Genomic DNA, 22,420 nt, shown 5'->3' with positions numbered 1-22,420 from the left:
TGTATGTGTGCCCGATTGCAATGAACTTTAAGTACTCTAAAAATGTTAATTAAATTTTAGTCTTCGTATGTTAACATTGGTTTTTTTTTTGTCAGCACAACTTTTAATGTTGCAAATAAATATGTATATACATACATTCACGGCAAAAAGTATTGGCACAGACAAATTTGATTCATACTACAACAAAAAACATAAAAATACCATTTTTGTTGTAGTATGAATCATGTTTTTATAAAAATTAGCGGAAAAAACCAAAATAAAAATTGTTGCATATAATGTGAAAAATTCTCTTTATCAAAATACTTTTTGCCATGACTTATGTAATTATCTGAAACAAAGCGTAAATTACTCACGCAATTTAAAAATATTGTGTTCGGTTCCACTGCTATCAATTACTAATTGAAACTACATATTAGCAGCTATGTTCTTCAGAAAATTGTAACTTATGTGTGCCATTCAATTTCTAACAGAAAGTTAAGCTATTTAACAATTGCTTTTTTACATACATACATATATGTACTATGTATATGCATATGTATGTATGTATGACCATATCGTCGGTGAAACTGCGAAAAGTGTTATGATAATTAATACTTTTTCTCTTTAAAATCGCTTTATGTTATAAAAAAATGTCTACCTTTGAGTGATAAAAATGAATTATCTGTTAGCAGACGCGTTCATCTAGTTACATAATCATTTAAGCACAAGCAGTATCACCGATTATATGTAACATATGGATTCATAACTTGAAAATTCTCCAAACAAGCTTTTGAAATTCCAAATTTAAAAACATTTTGCCACATTCAAAAAGGTTGTGCAGTCATCATTAAAATATTATGTGATTAACAACGAACCGAAAAATTGTGAAATGGTTTAACCATATAAACATACTACGTGCATATCTATGTACTATAAATACATAAATATCGCTAGCTTAGAGTGAAAACCTGATAAGTCCCAATTTAAAAATTTTACAGGAGAGGAAAAAACTTCTTATAGCTAGTTTCTTCAAGTATTTCGCAAAACTATGAATACAACATTTCGCAAAACTACGAATACAACATTTCGCCTGTTTGAAGCAAAGTAAAACTCCATACGAATCAGAGGGATTCGATCTTTATTAAAAGATTTCGTACTATTTTGGCCTTCCTTTAATTGAATGTAAACGAGAAAACACAAAACAAGTACCTTTATCCTTTTCGAAACGACGTATTTTTAATTTATCTAGCCTCCTGTTTCAAAATATGAGTTTCCATAAAAAGTGGATTTAGCAACTTTTCACTCTAAGCTAACGATATGTCTCTTACTTACAAGCTTGGTTATACCCAATTCGCGCTTTTGATGTTTAGCATAATTTTTTTATATTTTTTGGTCCTTATGAAGTTTAAATTACCATAAATGTGGCCATTTAAACGACGATTTTCCACCTATGTATGAATACATGTGTGTGTATGATCTAAAATTTCCGGCATAAGTATGTATGAATGTATGTTTAAAGGTTTATAGCTGCGTGTCGTTTGTTTGCCTATGTATTTACGTGCACTGTTGGGTAAGTTCATCCATTTCGAATATCTATAGACAGGCATTTAAAATGAACAATTTCAATTGTCATGTTTCTGTTGTCATAATGGAATACAATGATTTTTTCCATACTTACTCGTAAATAGTTTTCTTTTAAATTATCATTTTCAATATTAGTTAGTATTAAATTTTTGCAAACTTAAACATTTTTGATATTTTAGTTGGGTTATTATCTATTAACTACTGACAGTATGCTTTTAATATATGCACTGTATTTACATATATGTACATACGTATGTGTGTACATATTGTGAATATGTTTTTTTATGCTTTCTGCCCTTATCTATGTATTTATTATTTATATATGTATTTATGTTAATAAATATTAAACTGATTATGCTGGTAATTTTAGGCGACACGAAATTTCTGACTATTCATGCTGGAATGTCAAATGGCAACAATTAAGCTAGTAATGTGCCATTAGCACTCTCACTTCATTACTCAGATTTTGTTTTTCCTGAAGAAGGTTCAACGTGTTGTTTGTTGTCAATGCTTTGATGCCACTATGTGAGCCTATTTATGCTTTTTCATTGTTCACAATTTTCGCATCCAATTGGGGTTTCGCCATTATGCTTGCATTTATCTCTGCTATAATTGTTTCTGATCGCGGTTGCATGTATAGACTTTGGTCAAAGGTCTTTGAGTAAAGCGCTTTTAGCATTCTTTAGTTTATCTAGCCGCTTCAGCAGGTGATTATTTGAAGTTTCCAGCTCCTCCAGACGTTCCATGGCCTCACGATTCTATGGGAAACCATAATTTAGTTTTTGCCATTAAATACAAGTATGAGTTAATTAAGAATGCAACAATTTTTGGTTAGTCAGGGTGTAACTTGGGAAAATGCAATTTAGGCAAAACAAATATTCTCAACTTAAAGCAAACTTAAAGAAACGGGACGCATTTTGAGAGTTGCTGGTGTAGAGTGCACATCTATGTTCATAAATATGTATATGTACTGGTCAAATACATACATAAAAAAAGTCTCCGCGGATTTTATGGTACATTTTCGAAAAAGATTTCTATATCGAAACTCAATTATTTTCGAGGACATATTGGACATTATTATCTATGACCTTATGTCATTTCTCGAGTAGCTTCATAATTAGATCGGTGTAGAACTTGGCCAAATGATTTTAAGCGATTCTTCGCTTCAAAAATGGTTCGATTACGTTGCGGGTCACTCGTGGTAATTCGTTCAATAAAATTTCTTTGCCTTAATTCGAGCGTTTTTGAAAAGCCTGCTCTTTTTATATGATTCAAAATTGTCCTGTGGTTGATGTATTGTGCCTCCGATATCTCCTGACAGTTTGCAAGCCGGAATCATTTGCATTATTTCATCGACTTTTCCAGTGACTGGGCGACCAGAGCGAGGTGCATCTTTGACATCAAAATTTCCGCAACGGAATCGAGCAAACCACTCTTCACAAATTTCTCGGCATGTTCGTGCAGCGTTTTCACTTGTTTTAAAGTAAAAAATCATCACATATGTAGCTTATTTCATCAGATGTTTTCCTCTCTTCCAAATCAATAAAATTACAGAACTGTCTTCACATAAAATGTAGCATTTAATGTCACCTTTCAAACGCACCTCAGTTTGACGCAATTGGATTAGTGTTTATTGGATGCATGGGCATCAACACCACAAAGTGAAAAAAATCCGGGGAGACTTTTTATTTGATCATATATGTATGTATTAGGAATGTTAATCCCGGGATCCCGGCCTTTTTTAGATCCCGAACATCCCGGGATTCTTGGCAAAAAATGCCGGGATTTGTAATTTGCACTGATGGCAATAATAGAAACTCCTTCTCTTGACCAGTATTGGCTATATTTATTTCTATTTATTTAATAATTAATACTTTTTTTATAAATGACTAGCTCATATTACATACAACGCCGTGCGATAGTAAATTTTACACACAAAAATCAATATATTCGCGAAACCATGGGTCAAATATAGTAAAATTACGTTTTTAGCTTTTCACTCTGACGTCAGTAATTAAAAATAATTCACAAAATTCAGTGAAACGTGCTTAGAGAAGAAGTATGGGTATCAAATTAAAGAGGAAATTCCGTTGAATTTTTGGTGCATAAGGACTGGTAAGTATTGAAAATGTCCTTTTAAAATTTATCCTTGAAATTTTGCAATATTTGTTTTTGAAAAAATTATATGTTAAGGACTTATACATATAAACTCGATAACATCCTCGAATTCATCCTTCTAACTTTATCAGCTTAAACAAATACCTATTCGTCCTTGTGAATCCAAAAAATTTTGATTTTTTTAAATTCTAAAGAAATTTCCTCTTGCATTTGGTACCCACATTTTTATTCTACATTACATTAAATTTTTTAAATAATTTTTAGAATTAATCATATCTTTGAAATTTCAAAGTCCCTTAAAAAAATTCCTGACGTCAGAGAGAAAAAATAAAAACGCCACTTTAAGTAAAAAAGTGGGTTTCAAACCCTTTTATTTATTATTTATTTTATGGTAGGAGAGATAGAAGCAATTTTTTTAACGACCCCCCGAAAATCCCGGGATCGTAAATGCGAAAAAATTATCATCCCTAGTATGTATGTACATATGTATTTACATTAGGGTGGTTTTAGTGTATATGGGCGGATTTTTTTTCTGAAATTTGTAAGTGCTCACATGTAGAAATGTACCAATTAGTGTACAACTACAATTGTGAAATTTTGAGTCCAATCGGAACCTGTCCTGTAATTTGAAAAAATTAAAATGTTTCTAGAAAATACGATATTTTTCTGCTTTAGCTTACGACTCATTCTATCTAAGCTATAAATTTACCATCAGATGAAAGGTAATTTTGTTGACTTCAAAGTCAATTATCATAAATTTTCTTCAAAAATATACGGTTTCGCAGATATCACTGGTTTACAGCAAAAATGTTCAATAGATGCCACTATCCAATTTCTATGTAGAATTGCTCGGTGAATCCGAAAATCGAGTTAATTTTTTTTGCTATGGATACGTTTTCGAGATGTTTACAATTTACCGTTATTCTGCTCAAAACAAAAAGTGGTTCCACTTAATCGCGTATATCTTACGAACCAATTTAACAATCATAAAACGAGATACTTCAAATCAAAGCTAATAAAATTCTCCATAAACACATACATCATTTTCCGACAGCGCTTATCGTTTCTGACAAATTAATTAATCATCCAATTTTAAAAATAACAGGTTCTGTGCCAAATTTTCGCACTTGTGCTAAGCCTGTTCTGTTACAAAAAAAAATCAAGTTACTAATGAAGGGAAGCGAGTGATGAATAAAGAAGTAATGAGTGGTGGTCAAATGAAAATACGCAAAGATTTTTTGTATGAAAAATGAGCAGGAAAGAAAGTTACTCATACGCCACGTACACCTGAGTAATACGCATTTCTGCTCATATTTCATACAAAAAATCTTTACGTATTTTCATTTGACCACTCATTACTTCTCTATTTATCGCTCGCTTTCCTTCATTAGTAACTCGATTTTTTTTGTAACAGAACAGGCTTTAGCACAAGAGCAAAAATTTGGCACAGAACCTGTTATTTTTTAATTTTTCTTCTGTTAAAGTTGGATAATGGAATAATTACTTAATTTGTCAGAAACTATAAGTCCTATCGGAAAGTGGTGTATATATGAAAAATTTTATTAGCTTTGATTTGACGTATCTCATTTTACGATTGTTAAATTGGTTCGTAAGATATACGTGATTAAGTGGAACCACTTTTTGTTTTAAGCTGAATAACGGTAAATTGCAAATATCTCGAAAACGTATCCATAGAAAAGAAAATTAACTCGATTTTCGGAATCACCGAGCAATTCTACATAGAAATTGGATAGTGGCGTCTAGAGAACAAAAACCAAACTAAAATTTGTGATCCAGTGTATTTAACATTTCATGGGCAAAATTGGGGTAAATACTTCTTCATGAAATGGATTATGTACGCAATTATATCTTTTAGCTGCATTTCCGATTTGCAACCCTTTCCCTCCTGTAGCGACTAGTGTTTAAGAGGCCTTATTACACCGTGCGACAAAAACCAACAATTAAAACACACGAAAAAAAACAATATATTCACAAAACAAGGAGCCAAATATGGTATAACTGCGTTTTTAATTTTTCTCTCTGACGTCAGGATTTTTTTTGAGGACTTTGAAATTTCTGTAATACGATTGAATAAAAAATTATTAAAAGATTTGGTGCATTCACGAGTAACCAATGGGTTTCAATTAAAAAGAAAAATTTTGTAGAATTAAAAAAAAATTAATTTTTTTGTTGTACCAGGACGAATAAGTGTTGAAAATGTCCTTTTAAAACTTTATCCTTGAATATCCTTGGAAATTTCCAATATTTATTTTAGAAAAAACTATATATCAAGGACTAATATGTAAACTATCACATCCTCGAATTTCATCCTTCTACCTTTATTAGTTTTAGATAAAAAAAAATTAACTTATTTTATAAAATATTGATAGTTACAATATACATAAATGATAAATGATCTTATGACGAAATTCAAGGATGTGGTAGTTAACATATTAGTCCTTGACATATATTTGTTTCAAAAATAAATAGAATTATATATATATACATTATAAATATACAGAATTTTTCCTTTTAATTGATACCCATACTGTTATTCTACAATGCACCGAATCTTTTGAATAATTTTTTTATTCAATCATTTTCTAGAAATTTCAAATTCCTTTTGAAAAAAATCCTGACGTCACACAGTGCTTCCCTTCTATATGAAATGTGGGCAAAAATAGAATTATAGACGGATTTAAATGAAAATTCGCTTCTTAGTAAAATTGAGGACGCTCAATTCAAAAATGCAATTGGTTTTTGGATAACTTTCATACTTTCACTGTAAATGCAGTTTGAAGTTGAAAATTTGGGTTCTTGTGGCTTTTACATAGGTATGTACATATAGTTCGATCTATTTTCAAAAGTGAGGTGTGAAATGACAGGGCTTGGCCTGTAGATGTTCAATAAAGTTTTTTATTTTTGAAGAGGGTTGCCACCTGTTACAAATTTTATTAAAATTATTTAATAAGTTAAATGAATTAGATATTATAATATAGGTATCAATTGAACTAGTTTTGAAAATACTTTACCTCGAAATGAAACGTAGAAGGGTTGCCACATGTTGGGATTTTTTATGGGGTAAAATAAAAAAAAAACCCATATTTCTCTTAATTTTTTAAATTTTGACCATTGATAATTTCCACAATTTCACCAACGTAACGGTAGTGTCTAAAATTAAATCTATTTTCAAATAAACTGATACCTCATTAATTGCAATCGCATTAAAATTGTCGAATTTAGGAGACTTTTCTTAAATACGGCCTTGAATTTATATTGTTTATGTACCGGACTTTCAGATTTTTTGAGCAGTGTAGCTAAGGAATTTATCAAAATTTATTCAAAATTAATATACATATACAATCGTTCTTTAGAAAAGAAGTGGTTTTTCAGGAACTTTTAGGAAAATGGGGGTGGCACCGCCCTCTCATATGATATATGCGTATCTCAAAAACTACTTGATCGATCTCAACCAAATGTGGTATACACATTGTGCTTAGCCTCCTTAAGTACCGTCTTGAATATTTTTGAAATCCGACAAAACCTAGTCCCCCTAAAATATATCTAGCTTTGTGTTTTTTGAAACTACCGTTACGTTGGTGAAACCCGTGTTTTTTTCCGATTCCAAAAATTTTCAATGTGGCGCTTAAGAAGCTTAAGCGCAATGTGTATACACACATTTGGCTGAGATCGATCAAGTAGTTTTTGAGATACGCATATATCATATAAGTGGGCGGTGCCACCCCCATTTTCCTAAAAATTCCTGAAAAACCACTTCTTTTCTAAAGAACGATTGTATATGTATATTAATTTTGAATAAATTTTGATAAATTCCTTAGCTACACTGCTCAAAAAATCTGAAAGTCCGGTACATAAACAATATAAATTCAAGGCCGTATTTAAGAAAAGTCTCCTAAATTCGACAATTTTAATGCGATTGCAATTAATGAGGTATCAGTTTATTTGAAAATAGATTTAATTTTAGACAGTACTACATATTTTGAAATTGTGCAATTTACCAATGGTCAAAATTTAAAAAATTAAGAGAAATATGGGTTTTTTTTTTATTTTGCCCCATAAAAAATCCCAACAAGGCAATTCCGAAAATAGATTATTAAATACCATTTTAAAGGCCTATATATACGGTGACCGTCCGTTCTGTTTTTTGCAGGACCGTACTGTTATTTAAAGGTCTGTCCTGCGTAGTTTTTCAAAACAGAAAACCCCCAAAATGTACTGATTTTTTCCAAGTGTCCTGCCTTTGTCCCACATTTTCTTCGATGTCTTAAAATTAACTTTTCCTAATCGAAATAAAAGCAGTGTCAATAACTAATTGATAACTACATAAGGGTAAGCTGGTTTTGAAGGTTCAACTAGTAAATGCGTTCTAAATATTGTACAGTTATGGACAATGGATGACGAGAAAATGAAGACCAGCATCAAATATATCGATAACACTGTTCTACAAATTTTTGGTAATCGCTTAAGAAAAAAAATATTTTCCAAGCCAATTTTCCTTTCAAACAAGCGTTTTCGTAATTTTTTTCGAAAAACGGGGTTTTTTGGTACATTTCGAACCTATTCGTCTATATCTCATGAAAAAATTATCCAATCAACATAAGCGACCTACAGTCCTCTTACAAAAATGCATTACTTTGCCGATTTCGATGAAAATTATTATTGTTACAAGCGACCAAAATCGAAAAATTGAAATTTCAATCATTTTCTTTTTACAGTAAATGAAAATCTGATGAGAAATGTAGATGTTACGGAACACAGTCTGCACAAAAAATATATATTTTTGCAAAGAGCCCATCAATACCTTTCGAACTGTTGGTCGTTTCATGAGATATTGATGAATAACTGAAAAAGTACTAAAAATACGTTTTTCGAACACATCTCGAGAACACTTCTTTGAACCATGGGTATTTTTTTCGTGTTCAACGACCCAAATCTCGAAAACACTTCTTTGAAACCATGGGTATTTTTTTCGTGTTCAACGAACCAAAGTTTGCCTAACAAATTTGCTTTACAGAGGTTCATATTTCGTGTAAAGTAATATGTAATATGCCTTATTATAATATTCATTACTAAAAGATTAATACCAATGAAGCAAATGTGATTTATGTTTAAAGTTTAAAATTGGATTAATAATTAAGAAATATACACTCTTCGTTATTTGAATAGCGCATCCTTTTAATACTTAGTAGGTACAGTTTTCCTTTTGTTTGTTTAATATTCATTAACTTTTTATAAAAATATAGCATATACATCCCATTTTAGAAATATTTGAAAATAAAAAAAAAAAACATAGGGGCGACAATTTTTTTTGTTGACGGTGCTGCGCATTTTCTTCCATATAAAAATGTTGTCAAGCATACTTTGTATGGGAGAAAATCAAAAAAAGGGTGCGCTATTTAAATGACGAGGAATGTATATATGTACACAGTATATTTTTGTTATTTTTATACTACGCAATTATATGTAGGTAAATTTTTTGAAAAATTGTCCTGCATTTTCAAAATATTTTTATGGTCACCGTACCTATATATCCTATTCTCAGATGACATTCGATCTTTGAAATCGAGTCAAAAATAGTCATTCAAAAACTCATAAATCTACAAAACCGTATTTTTTAACCTAAATCGACAGGTCGCGACCTCTAAATGACCTTTAAAATATCTATAAAAATAGGCAACATTTTAATATGCCACGCTTTTATAAATGGACTAAAAATTTGAAAATAATATATCTCAGTCCCATAGAATTTGTTTTGATAACTTTTGATTTTGAAATTTTAGCAAAAGTCATTATAAACAATTTATAAGATTGAAAACGAAAAACGTGGAGCGCATGCAATAAAAGCATTAGATTTAATTGACAATAGTCAAACTACATAACATAAAATTTATTCAAGGTCAAAAGTCATTTAAACTGTTTTTTTTTCATTTTTCAGCAAAACGGTAAGATTTATCTTAAAAATAGGTGAGGCGAAAGTGTAGATCATGCAATTATCTATAAAAACTGTTATGGAACTTTTGTTCCTAAGAACTACAATTTCTGAGATATAGCGATTCAAAATTGTAGTAAAGGGTGTGTACTCCATAATATGCAAATAATAATTTTGTATAGAAACTTTTTGTATGTATCTCTACTAAAGTGCTCATAACTTCTACATTTATAATTCAATGTAGATTAGCAGTTCATTTTTCTATTTATAAAATACTAGCTTATAGCCGCGGGTTTCACCCACGTTTTTATACAAATATGAAAAATAATTTAATGATGTTGTGAAATTATAAAATCTCGTCTGCGTGCTAGGCATACGAAAGATATCAATCCCTCTAAGTTTACCTTAAAATGGTTCCAGGGATACGACGCGTGAACGTGTAACCTTTTTGGAGGTGCGACGGCGGGTTCTAATATTTCTAACTCAAATTTAGTAATCTGGCCTTGATAAAATACCACTTCTCAGTACTGTAGCTAAATGCCTAAGGAGGTATGTTTGCATCATGCGAACTTTAGGTTATACGGCCGAAGCCGCAATTTTTTGTCAGTACGGCCCTTATAAAATAAATCTCCATAAAAAATTTAAAATACTTCCAGAGATTTTCTATCCTTCCAGAGATATGTATTCAGAAAGTTTTAGTATGTATGGGAGGCGACATGCCTCCTTTTTTAATAACTCATTTTTTTGCATGAGCAATTGATACATTTTGTATACACAACTCCATACCAAGTTCCAGTACTCTTCCACAAACGCTTCCAGGGATATGTGGCAAGAAAAAGTTAATTTGTACAGGAAGTGCCAAGCCCCCTTTTCTTATAACTCTGATTTTCTTTCATGAGTTTGGAATTCATTTTATATACCCCAGTACCAAGTCCCAGAACTCTACCATGAACACCTCTAAAAATATGCAGTATAAAATAGTAAATTTGTATGGGAGGTACCATGTCTCCTTTTCGAATAACTCAAATTTTTCTTCATGAGTATGGAATTGATTTTGTATACACATCTCGGTGCCAAGTTACAGCCCTCTGCAATAAACACCTCCAGAGATATGTAGCATAGAAAAATCAATATGCATGGGAGTTTCCACACCACCTTGTCCAATAACTCTTATTTTTCTCCATGAGTATGGGATTAGTTTCACATACATACATACATACATATGGTCGATGTTTTTGCAAAACCGCCCATCGACCAGTTGCAAAACAGCCTAAATCGCCGTTGTGGCAAAAATGAGATTAAGTAACCTTGAACTCCAGGCATCGAGATTTAAGCATACAAATCGTTAAATCGTTATTAAAACAACAGATTTGTAAAAAAAAATAGCTAGAGAAAATGCCGCCTATCAAGGCAATACCTTCAAAGAATAAACCGTTTTTTCGCTCTCCTGTAAAATTTGAGTGCCGTAAGATAGGCGGTTTTGCAATTAGGCGATGGGCGGTTTTCCAAAAACAGCGACGATATGTATTTCCATACCAAGCTTAAGTACTTTACCCCAAATATTTAAGGAGATATGTAATATGAAACTTTCAGTCAGTATGGGAGGTGCCACGCCTCTTTTCCAAAAGCGTCAATTTTTCTCTGTGAGTATGAATTTGATTTCGCGTACATATCTCCATACTAAGTTCCACTTCTCTACCACAAATACTTCCAAAATATTTGTATGTATTATGGAAATTCCAATTTGTATGTGAGGGGCCTTGAGTTATCGGAATTACTTTCAGTCTAAGACCATCCTTTTGGAATCCGTAGTAAGTGTGCCAAATTTCGTTCTGATCGCGAAACCGGTTAAGGAAGTAGCCTATTTTTCAATCCAGTTTATAAACCATCTGTGTTCAAAACTTCATTTTCAAACAGGTGGCATCTCTTAAAAAGGTAGCCTATTTTCCGATCTATGTAATCTATCTGCGTGCAAAATTTCATGCAAATGAATTAAACATTTTAGCAGATGGCAACTCTCAAAGAAGTAACCTATATTCCAATCTGGGTCATAAGCTACCTGAGCACAACNTAGAAAATAAATAATATAAAAAAAACTTTTTAATATACAACGCTTTTATAAATGGACTAAAAAGTAGAAAATAATATTTCTCAGTCCCATAGAATTTGTTTTGATAACTTTTGATTTTGAAATTTTAGCAAAAGTCATTATAAACAATCTATGAAATTGAAAATGAAAAACGTGGAGCGCATGCAATACAAAGCATTCGATTTAATTGACCATAGTCAAACTACATAACGTAGACCTAAAATTTCTACAGGGAAAGTACAAATTTGAGATCGATTTTAAGCGGTCGTTATTCATATACCCACATACATACATATATTACTCTTTATATAAATTCAGGTCTATTGCGTGCGCCCCACGTTTTTCATTTTCAATCTCATAAATTGTTTATAATGACTTTTGCTAAAATTTCAAAATAAAAGTTATCAAAACAAATTGTGTGGGAATGAGAAATATCATTTTCTAATTTTTAGTCCATTTATAAAAGCGTGGTATATTAAAAACCTTTTTTATTTTATTTATTTTCTACTTTTTAGTCTTGCTGTATAAAATTTTGCAATAGATATTAAAATCATTCAACTTGCAGTGAAAAGAGAACAGAAGACTATGCAAGCAAAATGTTTTGTGCTCACGTTTAGTATATACATACATACATACATACATACGTACATACATACATACATATAGTAGCAATTAATTTCATTTAAAGAAATGGCGTGTCGTCCATTTCCGCTGTAGCGTATGCAGTGCATATATCTAGGTGCAATATATAACTACTTCCGGCGAGGCGACATCTACCTCCAGAGTTTAAAATGATACCAGGCGACGAGGTTGATGTCTAGACTTTTTTATAGGATCTTTGCAACGCAAAGGTTTTATAGCTATAAATGGTGTCTGGACACACAACATTGCAAGTTGATAAAAGCGTTGTAATAATAATATATATATTTTTTATTTAATACACCCTAAGACCTCTGCTGCATCTGGGACAGTTTTTAAGCGCTAGGCATCGCGATTTACCATTACTACTTTTTTAAGTATTTCCTGTTCCGTGGTTTACATTGTGGTGGTTCACACTTGTCTGGTTATCAGTTTATCTGGTTATGTGGCTATATTTTTTATTCAGTTTACATCAATAAAATATACTACAGAAAAATTATTTTTAACCAGATAACCTGATAACCAGGCAAGCGTGAACAACCACATTATATTTCTTTTGATATCCGCCCATAAATGTCCAACTATTTAGGCACAAATATTGAAGAAATAAATTTTTTTAGTATTTAAAAATACAATTGTTATGTAACATCTAACGCAATTGAAACAAATGAAATCAACGCATAAATTAGCTAAATAGTTTTAAAATTAGTCAGAACACATAATTTTTTTTTGGAAACGTGTTTTTATGATATCAAATGCACTCCCACACACAAAACTCATCGATATTTTCAAAAATACGATATTTTTGGTAGTTTTTAGAACATACCTGTAAGTAGTTTATCAATCATATCAATCAATAATCAATTTTAAATTTTTTCTTTGTTATGCTATTCCAAGTATTAAATTTCTTAGTGTTGCGATACCGCTAAACTAATACTTTTTCGATGTACACTCTACACAACAGTTAGAAATCGGCTATCAGTGAGTAGGAAACAAAGCACATACATTTTATTAAGTTATAAATTAATATCTGTACCGTCCACCATATAGTTTTTTTATGAAATCATTTTGTTTTCGGTTTTGAAGCTGTGGATGTAGGGGTTTTGCCTTTGGCAACTAAAAACGATTTACTCATATTTATTGACAATGACATTCATCCCAAAAATGTATTACTAATAGTTCCTATATTGAATTGGAGAAATTTCAATTTATATTATTTAATATAATATAAAACTAAATACTTGAACATATTACACTGTGTAATTGTTTCTTACCTCTCTTTGCAGTTTTCTCCGCTCTATTTTAAGTTCAGTTTCTGCTTTTTCAGCCGCTTCAGCTGTGCTTTTATAGCGTATGACTTGTGTTTCTGAACGAGCTAAACTAGCCTGTAAGCTGGCGATTTCCTGTTCAGCCTTCTGCAGTTTATACTTATAATCTGATATTATTTTATTCGCCTCTCCTGATAAAGGAACATCAATATAAGTCAACAAGGACAATTGCAAAAATACCACATAATTACTTTGTGCTTCGTAGTCTTCATCGGACCCAGATGGTCCGTTCAGCGAATTTGACCGACCCTTGCCTTGACTCTTGTAGTTCTCTAATGTTTCCTGCAGTGTCTGCACTTCCGCCGAAAGCTGCTGTTTTTCCTCGCTGAATTTTTTCAGTCGCACATCTAAAAAAAAAAAAAAACAATAATAATAAAAATAATTAGAAGGACGACTTCCCAATAATCCCAGCGATTTACACATACCCAATGAACCTTGCACGGAACCTAACAGCTGAGCATTCTCTACACTGACTAGAGCACGTTTTGCATCGGTACCATCTTCATTCTCTATGGCCACAATAACTAAACCCTGATCCGCGATAAGTTTATCCCGTTCAGTGAGTTGGCCTTGCACCAGTTTAAGCTCTTCACTTAATTTATCCAAATTTCTCTTCAACGCATTACAATCTCGGGACTTCTCCTTGAATTCCCGCTGAAGTTGCGCATATGTTTCTTCCACTTCCTCCAACTTATCTTTCAACAGTTGTATTTGATACGTTTGTGAGGCACGTTCATTATCCAACTGAGCATTGGCTATCATTGCCTTTCGAAATCTCTCTTCAACATCCTGAAAAAATAGAAGTGACACATCCCAGAAGGTAATTTAGGTAGGCCTTCTTAAGTGAAGCCTTTCTGAAAGGCCTACCCAAGAAAGGCTGAAAAAAGTGCTTGCCTGCATGGCTTCTAAAAGGTCTTTCTATTTACAATTTACGTGAATGCGCAAATTTATATTATCTAACATTACAAATAAATTTAAATATGCATTTTATAAATAAATACCTTAAAGAAGTATGATTTTTTGGAATTAAAGAAGCAGCTTCTCCAAAAGTTCTTCTGAAATACATCCTACAAAAGCCCTTCTGCAGCCGGATTCCAACTTTCGCTATAGCTAAAACTCCATCGCCAAAAAATGCTGAATGAATTTTAGCAATTTTTTGCGATTTTCGCGATTCTATCTTAAAAAGGCATCCCTAAAAATCTCCATTTTTGATTCCTTTTTGGACAGATTTTAGCGATGAACAAAATGAACCGGATAAAGTGAGTGAACTGTTTTGACAGCTCATGTAGCTAAAATAGCGATTCCAGCGTATTTTGCATCGCTAAAAATCTCGATTTTGCGCTTAAACTAGTTTAAAATGGGCGACTAGAAATAACAAATCACAGCTAATTTTCATCTTGTTGTGTGTTTAAGCTACTCAATTATATAGAAAAAACTTTGTAATTTGTGCAACAGTAAAGCAACAAAAGAATAAAAATGTATGCTTGTGCAATATTTTGAAGAGCTTTATTGAAAAAAGAAAAATGTAGATGTTCTCATAAATCGATTAATTATAGCTATATTGAAATTCTTAAATTTAAAAAAATATTTCGGCGTGTTGTCTTCATAAAACACTTAACTGTCCTCCAATATTATCTATAATAAAAATGATAATGCTGCTTTGTGACACATTTACTTAAAAGCCTTGCCCACTGACCGCTGTAACTTCCTGAAAGGGATACGGACTTTCTTGCTTTTTTTTGTGAAGGCTGTTTATTACAATTTTACAAAATATAAAAACTTTGCCGCATAAACACAAAGTTAATTGTTTATTTGCAAATAACTAAGTCACGCAAATAAATATTGATTAGTGTATTATTTGCAAATAAGCGCAAAACGTTGCTATCAGGTTTATGTTCTTTTTCGATGGTCATCTCATTGTCCTTTTTTAAACCAACGTTGGCATTTTTAACTTTATTTTCTTTTTTATGGTCATGTGATTGACTTTTTATCATCAGGCAATATTGAAAAAGAAGTTTTCATCTTCATATAAACCAGGGCTGCAAACCACTCCAAAAATCGGTGTATTCGGTTCAGTGGTTCGAACCACTTAGAAAAAGCTTGTACCGGTTCAAGAACCGGTTCACGAGTATCTCTGAACCACGGTTCGGTTCGGTTCAAATGGTTCAATTTCTTTATGCTAAAGGATACAAATATTACAAAAATATGACAAATCCATAATATGAATATTAAAGGCTTTGTTACTGAGATCAAATTCAAATATCCACATATATAGTGTAGGGATTCGATATTCGAAGCTTCGAGATTCGAGTTTAATCGAATTTTAGTTCCAAAATGGCGAATTTTCGAAATCGAACTTTGGGGTGCTAAAATTCGGACAAAATCGAATTTTTCTAGAAAAAATCAAATTTCGCGTTTATTTTCAAAAAAGCCTAAACTAAATTTCGCATAACTGTTTGTAGCATAAAATCGAATTTCAACCCCATAGAATAGTGGAGGAAAAATAAATAGGGACACGAAATTTTATCAAGTTTTGGCTATTTTTCTTTTGTTTATTAATGTTTAATTTTTAAACCATACAAGGTCCAAGTTTTAAACTTTGTGAAAATATTATAAATATTCTGCAAAGTTTCATCTAAATTGCAAACATTTTAATAAGAATTTCTAGGAAAAATTTTAAAGTTTTAAGTTGATTATTGACAATTTTTAATTTTTTTTTAATTTTTTAATTTTTTGTATGGAAGAAAATGCATAATACCTTCAACAAAAAAATTATTTAAAATCAACACGATTAAGGCGAAATTAGACACATTTTAATAAACTTTTTAAGGTTTGGACAAATGGTGAGCCTAGCTAGTCGGGTAGACAAAACAGCTTAATCAGAATTTTGAATTGATCCTCAAAATCTTGGCTTAATATTGAAACCCTAATTTACGGTAGGTTGGAGCTTACACTATGCAGGTCTATGTACAAGTATACCTATGGTCAAAATAATATGAGTGAGGCTTTTGACTATTTTTCTTTTGTTGGTTTAATGTCCACACATTTTTTATAAAAGTATAGCTCGTTATATAATAAAAAGCACATAAATTCAAATTTCAAACTTTGTATGAAAATTTGAGAAACTGCCAATTTCAACAACGTTGCATCAAAGCTCCAAGCTCCAAACTTTTTAATCAGAACTAAAAAAATTAAGTTTTTGAAATTTGGTTTTGCTGGCGTTGTTAAGCATTTTTTTCATATAAGAAAAAAAAATCAAGCATTCTTTATATGGACGAAATTACAACTCGCGGAGTTGCCATTACACAAAAAAAAAATTTTGCAGTTTTACTATACCGGTTGCATTTTTAGACAAATTTGTGTATTACAAAACTTGAAAAATGCTGTAGTGGATTTTCATTTTGAACCGAACCGAACCACTTTTTTGGGATGGGTTTCGGTTCGGTTTTGGCATATAAAAATAAGAACGGTTCGGTTCATGGTTCGATTCGAAGCCCGAAAAAAGCGACGGTTCGGTTCAAAACCGGTTTGCAGCCCTGATATAAACAGTAAGTTAGGTATTTTCAAACGTAGTATTTATTTCCATTATTTATCATCATTGTAATGGAAACAAATTTTGACAGCTGCAGTTGCTGCACAGCGACACTTGCGGCCGGATAAGGTACTAAAACTTAGGATAGGTAATTTTTAGCGACAGGGAGGCCAGAATCACAATTTTTGAAGATCGGCAAAAATTCGGATACAATTTTAGCTTTAGCATTTTAGCATATTTTAGCGATAGCGAATGTTGGAATCCGGCTGATGGAAGGCCTTTTATGGTAGCGAAAGCAGAAGGCCTTCAATTTGTGCCACTCCATATAAAAAATAAAGGAATGTAGAGTGGAAGGCCTCATGACTCTCAAGAAGGCCTTTTGGAAGGCCTTATAGCTCCTGAAATTATCTACTGGGATACTAAATATGTGAAAAATTATTATTGAAGTGAAAATTCTTTGTGGTCTGTAAGATTAAGATTACGATTATGGTTAAGCTTAAGATTAAGATTAAGACTCAGACTAAGGATAAGATAAAGATTAAGGTAGAAGACTAAGCTTAAGATTAGGATTAAGATTAAGCATAAAATTAGGATAAAACTTAAAATTAGGATTAAGATTAAAATTTAAATCAAGATTAAAATTAAGATTTAGATTAAGATTAACAGGTCTATCCCAAGTATGTTGTAAACAGCAAAATGTATTACCCCTTGTCACCCCGATTCTAGGTACCTACGTAATCCAATTGCAGTCAAAATATTTTACAATTCAGCTGCATATGAATATTTGTGGAAATTCTTTTATTGCATATTTCACTGGGCAATATTTTGTTATTATGACATGGTAACAAAATTTACCGGTTACAAGAGTGCACAGAATGCTAAAAGGGTTTAAAAATTGTCAGGAACTTTATTTACCAGTTACAGAATGTTTGTTACAAGCGCAGAATAGACCCCTAAGACTAAGAGATTAAGCTTTAGATTAAGATTGAGGCTGATATTGAGAATTAAGATAATTCTCCATTATTATGGGCCGTTTTTACGGTGATGAGTTAACTCTCATTCGGCAGTTAACTACAGGCTTTCAGTACAAAAATTGAAAGTTAACTTGCGAATTTGAGTTAACCAACCACTGTGAAAACGCCACTAATGTGGAAAAATACTGTAATAATACGGTGAGCTATATGCTTCATAGGAAGAAGTTTCACATCAGTCGCGCGCGGAAGCCACACACAACTTTTTTTGGCTTACTTACCTTGAGTTCGTGTCGTATATCTCGCAGGCTTCGTCCTTCCTCTTCTAATGAATCCTCACTGCTGCGCCGTGAAGACATTGAGCTAGCGCGTGTGCTGTTAAGCACCGCACCCAAAGGCGAGCTTCCTACCCCGGTGGCAAGTCGTGATCGCGACAATGGATCGATGCCGGATACATTGTGCATGTCGAATACCCGGTCCGCATTCTGCTCCTGTTCCTTTTGTTGCCGTTCCAATTCTCGCATTCGTATTTCCCGTGCCTCAGCGCGTGCTTGTCGGCGAGCAGCCAAACGGGCCTCAGCCTGTAATTGAAATACAAAATGCATGCATATTAGCTCCATCCATGTTCTTATGTTGCTACTTAAAGGATATGAATGCGAATTTTATGTCAAAAATTATTCTACAAATACGAATATATTTAGAAACGTATTTTTATAGCAAAAATGGTTAGGCAGTTTATAACCCATTAAAATTCCAGTGTAATATTATGCAAGCTTGAAGTAAAGCATTGTTCACTCAAAATCAGTACGCATAAAATGGGTTATATCTTTTTAAGAGGTTTTCAGAAAATAATATTTAATATATGAAAAAATAAAGGGAAGTATTCCGCTATAGATAGATGTTAGCGAAATTTCATATTTTGCTTGTATAAATAAATAACAGACAATTTCTTTGATAATGATAAAATTTTTCTGAACACCCGTTCTAGAGACTTGAGTAATCAACTTGTTCCACTAAGCTATCTTTAGTTTATGTTTTATCATATTTCGCGCATCTCTACTTATTTTGTTTTGAATAGATACCGTGCATTTTTTGATTTGACGTAAATAGGACTTATTTTTAAATTGATGAGTTCCAGAACTTTATTCATATCTTTGGCTTCAAACCGACTTAAAGTTACCTGTGAATAATTAATTTTCTTTAAAACCAACCAAAACTTTACTGAAGGTCTAAAGTAAATGATACAATGGCTTAACACTATATGCAAGCGCTCCTTCCAGCATATTTCTGTGGTCATATGGCCCTTTGCGGAGTCTGATCGAGTTTTAATAAGTCTGTTTCCATTCTCTCGTCATTTCATATCCCTTTGACAACTGTGTCAATTTCTATAAATTTAATTTTAAGAGGATATCACCCTGTTTCTTTTTAGCTTAAAACTTTTAAGGTGGGAGTTGACCGAAGTCAAGTTTTAAACATGTTTTTTAGTCATTGCTAAAAAATACCACATTTGGTGTGAACATTTGGGGTAAAGTAAACGGATGCGATTTTTGTTATCAAATTTATTTAATCTAACAGAAATATATATATATTATAACTCAATAAGGTTTAAGTCTTGCCATAGCTTCCATTCGCTGAACTGTGGATAATCGTTTTCCAATTCTTTCGCGCGATCTTCTTCTGATAAGCCGATTTTTTTTATAATTGAGATAAAGAGCCTTAGCTTACTCTGTTAGTTTAAGCAGAAGGAATCCATTCATTGATTTTTGGAGGGAAATTAGAAGTTTTTGGTATATTTAATTTTAATTTGATTTTTGATCTCGAGAATGTCGGATTTTCAACGAATTTGTTCAACATTATTTTTTGAGCAGCCACTTCCAACACGAATAAAACTGTCAAATTAAAAGCCAGTACTATGAAATTTAAACCTCATAATGGTAGATCTATTGTCTAACGATCTGCATTGCAACTTTTTAATACATTGAAGCAATTGCTGTACAGGAATTGCTGGAACGCTTACCGATTTTGAGTGAACAATGCTTTAGCTCAAAAATATCGTTGGTTTTTTAGAAATCTTTTGCTACCGGTATTACGCATTTTCTTCCATACAAAGCCTGTTCGAAACTTTTTATACGAAAGAAAGGATTTTGAGCTACCGCAAACTTGCAACAATATTGAATGGGCTATAAAATAAATAAATAGTCAAAACTTGTGCAGAAGTTTAAATGCGTAGAGGAGCATAGTATAGGAGTGAAATGTGGTATAGTCGCCTATCCTCAATTATATCAAGTCTACAACGTCTGTTATCACCTTAACATGTGATGACTTAAAAAAACGGGGTTATAATACATATATGAAGTAAAACAGTTGGTTCCCTTTAAGTCGCCCAAAACATATGGATCCCGTATTTTTAAGCTTCTTTTTAACTATTTAGAAAGAAAAAACTGTCAATATTGCAAAGTAAATTTTGTGTTTCATTTATCAAGTGTCGGATAATAGAATTATTGGATTAGCATCAAGAGTTTACAGGGTGTGCATATCCTCAGTGGTTAGCGTCGCTGGCTTTGCACATCGATGATTCGGGTTCGATTCCTGCTGAAGTCTAGAGAAAGAAGTCTGATGAGGAGATGTGGTGATCTCCGAAATAGGAGCTATAACTTCTACCGGTTAGACTTTGTTGATTTTTTCGTTTTTTTCTAAAAAAAAAAAATAAAAATGATAGCACAAAGCTCAATAACACTATTCAAATAGAAAATTTATGTTTTGTAGATTTTATATGAGTTTGTTTGGAACACAAGAGGTTGGTTAATTTATTAGAATACCACATTACCCACAATACCTAAATTTTTAATTACTTGAACACCACAGTAGGAGACATCCATATATGTAAGGTGAGCAGAATTTTTTAACATTCCAGGAGGGCAAATTCTCAATTGAAAACACTAATTTTTTTTTACATAAATAAATAACGAATAAATTAACAGTTGAAAGTTTCTCTAAACACAAGTCAGGCAAGTTAATAGTAAACTGCGTTGCATAATTATAAGACCACCACATATTAACAAGTTTTGACTATTTAGTTTTAAATAATTTAACTATCATTGTATTAGACCATGTTCTGACCGACATCGAAAACAGGTTTTCGTTGGTAAAACTGGTTTTCGACCTAAAACTTGTGTTTTCGTCCATGTAAAATCTGTCAAACGAAAACTAGTTTTCGCTGAAAACCACTTGAAAACTCACGTTCCACTCATTCCAATCGGTGTCTGCACTAGTTTTTTCGATTATTTATCGAAGTGGAAGTCATATTTTATCTTCTTTAATACGTCATTTCGGATTTATTGTTAATTGGCTGGCCAAAATAAAGTAAGCATGGAGGTAAAAGGTGTTAATGAAAAGAAATTGAAGGAAAAGTATTTTGGTTTTGTTTTTGTGTAGCAAAACTGTACACAAAGGATGAAAGAAATGTCAACGAAAACACCAACAGTCGGTGTGAACAGCCTTCAGCCCACAATCGCAAAACTCGTTTTCAAGGTGTTTTCGTTGTCGGTCAGAACATGGTATTACTTGCAAAAGTAATAATTGCTTTTGTTCTTCGTCTTTCGTCAAAGTTCGATTATAATTTTGTATCAATGCTCGTTCAGCAATATCATTACCATATTTAATACTCTTAATCGTCCCTAAGACAACCAACTTCAGGGTAATTTTTTAGAGAATTTAATGCCCTACAAGAATATGCCCAGAAAAAAACTTGTATCCCTCTTTTATAACTTTTTTAATGGTTCAGAATTTACACCATTTTTAATGAAAACAAATTTTTTTTACATGTTATTTACATAGAATATTTCAAATGCCACCGACACCTTTTAAAATTGAAATAAAAATGTTTCCAAATGGGAGAATTTCCTTCTCAGTAAATAGGTAATTTTAAGGCCATAAATTCGCAAGGTTAGTTATTTTGGATCGTCCTAATTACTCGTTTAAAGTAATAAGTATAAGTGACAAAATTTCTCGGAAAGCCCGCCCCTCCCCAAAAAAAATTCTGCATCCGCCGCTGGGCCTGTGTTATTTCAATTCAACAATTTTTATTGAGCTTGAGGCCGTTTTTAATGAAAAACTATTGTGGAAAAGCAACAATAATTTGAAAAAATGGTAGAAGTGATAGCTATATATCCTAATCAAACTTCTTCAGCGGGATTCGAACCGACGACCCCAGCTGACTCAGCCAGTTGC

At 32.2% G+C, this 22,420-nt stretch overlaps 1 protein-coding gene across 4 annotated transcripts in view; it reads right to left on the bottom strand.

The window, feature by feature from the left end:
* Positions 1–221: 221 nt before the first annotated feature.
* The window catches only part of LOC108370426 (leucine-rich repeat flightless-interacting protein 2), a 55,427-nt gene continuing 33,228 nt past the window's right edge, over positions 222–22,420 (bottom strand). For all 4 annotated transcript variants that reach the window (XM_017625771.1, XM_017625775.1, XM_017625760.1 and 1 more), the window contains 5 exons: positions 18,472–18,771; positions 14,113–14,476; positions 13,879–14,034; positions 13,634–13,818; positions 222–2,321 (listed from right to left, as the gene is read on the bottom strand). In XM_017625771.1, coding sequence (XP_017481260.1) covers positions 2,211–2,321; positions 13,634–13,818; positions 13,879–14,034; positions 14,113–14,476; positions 18,472–18,771 — 1,116 coding nt within the window. In that variant the 3' untranslated portion in view covers positions 222–2,210. The remainder of the gene's footprint in view (positions 2,322–13,633; positions 13,819–13,878; positions 14,035–14,112; positions 14,477–18,471; positions 18,772–22,420) is intronic.

The sequence above is a fragment of the Rhagoletis zephyria genome, unplaced genomic scaffold (genome assembly GCF_001687245.7).
Source record: "Rhagoletis zephyria isolate East Lansing unplaced genomic scaffold, Rhagoletis_zephyria_1.1 Rzeph_scaffold_00061, whole genome shotgun sequence".
Taxonomy (NCBI): domain Eukaryota; kingdom Metazoa; phylum Arthropoda; class Insecta; order Diptera; family Tephritidae; genus Rhagoletis; species Rhagoletis zephyria.
This window is presented reverse-complemented; position numbering and strand designations above follow the sequence as displayed.